General features: G+C 41.6%; 1 protein-coding gene across 1 annotated transcript in view; it reads left to right on the top strand.

Annotated features, from left to right (window-relative positions):
- Window positions 1–247: 247 nt before the first annotated feature.
- The window catches only part of LOC119429378 (cytochrome c oxidase subunit 6B1-like), a 3,823-nt gene continuing 2,545 nt past the window's right edge, over window positions 248–1,525 (top strand). Inside the window, exon 1 of the mRNA XM_037697019.1 lies at window positions 248–314. Coding sequence (XP_037552947.1) covers window positions 248–314 — 67 coding nt within the window. The remainder of the gene's footprint in view (window positions 315–1,525) is intronic.

Genomic DNA, 1,525 nt, shown 5'->3' with positions numbered 1-1,525 from the left:
TTATTTTCAGTTCAGCAGTTTTCCAGACCCACCTGGATCTGCTGTCTGCTTCTTCTTGTTGTGATGAACAATCTGATTCTCGTTGGTCATCATCACATCTTGATCCTCCACGTGATTACTGCAAAACATCAGAAACAGGAAGAGATTTCACTTCAGCTACATTTACTGTACCTGTGAGAAACTAAGGAGAAAGTGGGGGGGAAGTAAAAGTTTTAAAATCTATTTCATGGCCTTTAATGGACCAAGAATGGAGCAAGAGGCAATAAGAAAAGAAAGGAAGAGAGGGGAGACAGACATTACAAGCCAGGTATTTGGTGAGAAAGGGGTGAGGGATATCTGGCTGCAGTGACGGGATTGACCACCAGGAGGGGCTGACACAAAGTTTTCATGACTCGTACTTACAGTTGGTGGTGTCTGCTGCCACGAGGGCTGAAGTGGACAAAAGTTGTTTAAAACAACTAAGTTATCAAGTAGATGAAGTTTAACTTAACCCAGTTTGTTCATTCATTAAATTGTCTCTATTAAACTGCCAGAGATTCACAAACGGTCCAGAGAATTTGAAGACACTCCACTTTTAAATACAAACCGGATTCCAAAAAAGTTGGGACACTAAACAAATTGTGAATAAAAACTGAATGCAATGATGTGGAGATGGCAAATGTCAATATTTTATTCGTAATATAACATAGATGACAGATCAAAAGTTTAATCTGAGTAAATGTAACATTTTAAAGGAAACATATGTTGATTCAAAATTTCACAGTGTCAACAAATCCCAAAAAAGTTGGGACAAGTAGCAATAAGTGGCTGGAAAAATAAAATTGAGCATATAACAAACAGCTGGAAGACCAATTAACACTAATGAGGTCAATTGACAACATGATTGGGTATAAAAAGAGCTTCTCAGAGTCAGTGTCTCAGAAGCCAAGATGGTAAGAGGATCACCAATTCCACCATTGTTGCGCAGAAAGATAGTGCAGCAATACCAGAATGGTGTTACCCAGCGTAAAATAGCAAAGACTTTTAAGTTATCATCATCAACCGTGCATAACATCATCAAAAGATTCAGAGAATCTGGAACAATCGCTGTGCGTAAGGGTCAAGGCCGTAAAACTCTACTGGATGCTCGTGATCTCTGGGCCCTTAAACATCACTGCACCTCAAACAGGAATGCCACTGTCAAGGAAATAACAGAGTGGGCTCAGGAATACTTCCAGAAAGCATTGTCAGTGAACACAATCCACCATGCCATCCGCCGTTGCCAGCTGAAACTCTACAGTGCAAAGCGGAAGCCATTTCTAAGCAAGCTCCACAAGCTCAGACGTTTGCACTGGGCCAGGGGTCATTTAAAATGGAGTGTGGCAAAATGGAAGACTGTTCTGTGGTCAGATGAGTCACGATTTGAAGTTCTTTATGGAACACTGGGACGCCATGTCATCCGGACCAGAGAGGACAAGGATAGCCCAAGTTGTTATCAACGCTCCGTTCAGAAGCCTGCATCACTGATGGTATGGGGTTGCATGAG

The sequence above is a fragment of the Nematolebias whitei genome, unplaced genomic scaffold (assembly GCF_014905685.2).
Source record: "Nematolebias whitei isolate Nwh7 unplaced genomic scaffold, NemWhi1 Nwh_scaf_711, whole genome shotgun sequence".
NCBI classification, from domain to species: Eukaryota; Metazoa; Chordata; class Actinopteri; order Cyprinodontiformes; family Rivulidae; genus Nematolebias; species Nematolebias whitei.
This window is presented reverse-complemented; position numbering and strand designations above follow the sequence as displayed.